At 42.4% G+C, this 2,500-nt stretch overlaps 1 protein-coding gene across 9 annotated transcripts in view; it reads left to right on the plus strand.

The window, feature by feature from the left end:
• LOC135092486 (discoidin domain-containing receptor 2-like) overlaps positions 1-2,500 on the plus strand; it is a 245,175-nt gene that overhangs the window by 222,774 nt on the left and 19,901 nt on the right. For all 9 annotated transcript variants that reach the window (XM_063991044.1, XM_063991045.1, XM_063991053.1 and 6 more), the window contains one exon: positions 979-1,189. In XM_063991044.1, coding sequence (XP_063847114.1) covers positions 979-1,189 — 211 coding nt within the window. The remainder of the gene's footprint in view (positions 1-978; positions 1,190-2,500) is intronic.

Here is a 2,500-nt window from a genome sequence, read left to right on the forward strand (position 1 = left end):
AGAGAGAGAGAGAGAGAGAGAGAGAGAGAGAGAGAGAGAGTAAGCCTTAAAAAAAATCTATACATTTCTGTTCTAATTATTTATTTCTTTATTTTTTTCACCTGTCCCAGTCTGAGGCCTAATGATTAACCTGTATTTTACCTGTTTACTAATGAGCTTTCTCTCCTGAACCATCTTTTCCTTTCTTTCTTTCTTTCTTTCTTTCTTTTTCTTTGTTCCCATTCTTTTTTCTTCCTTTCTCTTCTTGTTTTCTTCGTTTTTTTCTTCTTTCTTTATTATATTTTTTTCTGTCTTCCTCTGCTTCCTTCTTTCTTTATTTTATTTTCTCTTTTCTTTCTTTCAATCTGTCTTTCGTTTCCTTCATGTTTTTCTTGCTATCTTCCTTCCTTCCTTCATTCATTCATTCATATATTCCTTTCCTTTCCTTTCCTTTCCTTTCCTTTCCTTTAATTCTTTCCTTCTTCCCTTCCTTCTTTCCTTCTTCCCTTCCTTCTTCCCTTCCTTCCTTCCTTCCTTCCTTCCTTCCTTCCTTGCCTCAGGTGTTGCGGTCTTTCCTCCTTAAAAGCCAGACTCATAAATCACTCAAAGGAAGGAGGAAACAAGGAGGAAAACTGGGAGGAAACTTTCTTCTCTCCTCCTCTTTTTCTCTCTCGCCTTACCTTTCGTTACACTCATCGGCTACACAAAGGAAGAAGAGGGAGGAGGAGGAGGAGGAGGAGGAGGAGGAGGAGGAGGAGGAGGAGACGACGAAAAAGAGAGAAAAAAGGAGGAGGAGGAGGAGGAGGAGGAGGAAGAGGAGAATGAAAATAATAATAATGATAAGAAGAGGAGAGAAATGAAAAAAAAAAGAGGATGAGGAGAAGGAGAAGAAAAAAACCTATAAAGATTTGTATAAAGTTGTTGCTGATCACAGGACAAACTATGCAGCACTGACGGGACTCACCCCCTCTTCCCTCCACCCTTTCCCCTCGCCCTCAGGTTCCCTCCAAAGCTGAGGTGTACTTCGGCGAGGATGGCACCAACTTCCACGAGAAGGCCGTGGCGTCGCCCCCCACCTGGCCTGGCGCGCTGGGACCCGGCGTTCACAACCTGAGCCTCGCCCTGCGCCACCGCCCCGCCAGGGTCCTCAGGCTGCTGCTGTACTTCCCCGGCCCCTGGTTGGCTCTCAGCGAGGTCTACTTCGACAGTGGTGAGTGGACACAACCCTGACCCCACCTAACCTAACATGACCTAACCTGACCTAACCTGACCTCACCTTACCTCACCTCACCTCACCTCACCTCACCTCACCTAACCTAACCTAACCTAACCTAACCTAACCTGACCTAACCTGACCTCACCTTACCTCACCTTACCTCACCTCACCTCACCTAACCTAGCCTAACCTAACCTAACCTGACCTCATCTTACCTCACCTCACCTCACCTAACCTAACCTAACCTCACTTAACCTAACCTAACCTAGCCTAACCTAACCTAACTTAACCTAACCTAACCTAACCTAACCTCACCTAACCTCACCTCACCTCACCTAACCTAACCTAACCTCACCTAAGCTAAGTTAACTAACCTTCCAGATGTAGAGAATCCCTGCCCATCTAACCAAACCTAACTTAACCAAACTTGAGTGAGGTGCAGTGCGTCATTGGTGAGTGCACTGTCTGTGGGGACTGTCCACCTCACTAGTGCAGGAGAACAAGTGTCTTTCCTCTGTCATTGCGCAAATATCCATCTCATTAGTGCAGGATTTGACAGGTATCTTTGTTGTTTTACCTTGTCCGTCTCACTAATGCATGGAAGAGTTAACGAGGTGCCTCCCTCCTTCAACCCTTTCACTGATAAACTCTGACAAACTCCTTCAACCCTTTCACTGGTAAGCCCTGACAAACTCTGGATTAATGTAAGAGTTAGCCAGTTTCTTCATTCCTTCAACCCTTTCACTGGTAAACTCTGACAAACTCTGGATTAATGTAAGAGTTAGCCAGTTTCTTCATTCCTTCAACCCTTTCACTGGTAAACCCTGACAAACTCTGGATTAATGTAAGAGTTAGCCAGTTTCTTCATTCCTTCAACCCTTTCATTGGTAAACCCTGACAAACTCTGGATTAATGTAAGAGTTAGCCAGTTTCTTCATTCCTTCAACCCTTTCACTGGTAAACTCTGACAAACTCTTTCATCCCTTTCATTGGTAAACTCGGGCACTCTTGGTCTGTTTTCGCTTTCTTTTGTCGTTGGTGTGACTTGAGCTGTTGTAACAAAAGAGCATCAACACACCTGAATTGAATTAACTTTTTTTTTTCATTTATTTTATTTATTTATTTTTATTTTTTATTTATTTATTTTTTGACATTTTCTACTAGGGACAATTTCAAGTCGTGTCTTTTCTTATTTATTTATCTATTTATTTATTTATTTATTTATTTCCTTACTATTTCTTTGATTTTTTGTGGAGGTAGTTTCAAGTTGTGTGGCCATTTCTTTTCTTCTCATTTCTTTTTTTT

The sequence above is a fragment of the Scylla paramamosain genome, chromosome 40, assembly GCF_035594125.1.
Source record: "Scylla paramamosain isolate STU-SP2022 chromosome 40, ASM3559412v1, whole genome shotgun sequence".
NCBI classification, from domain to species: domain Eukaryota; kingdom Metazoa; phylum Arthropoda; class Malacostraca; order Decapoda; family Portunidae; genus Scylla; species Scylla paramamosain.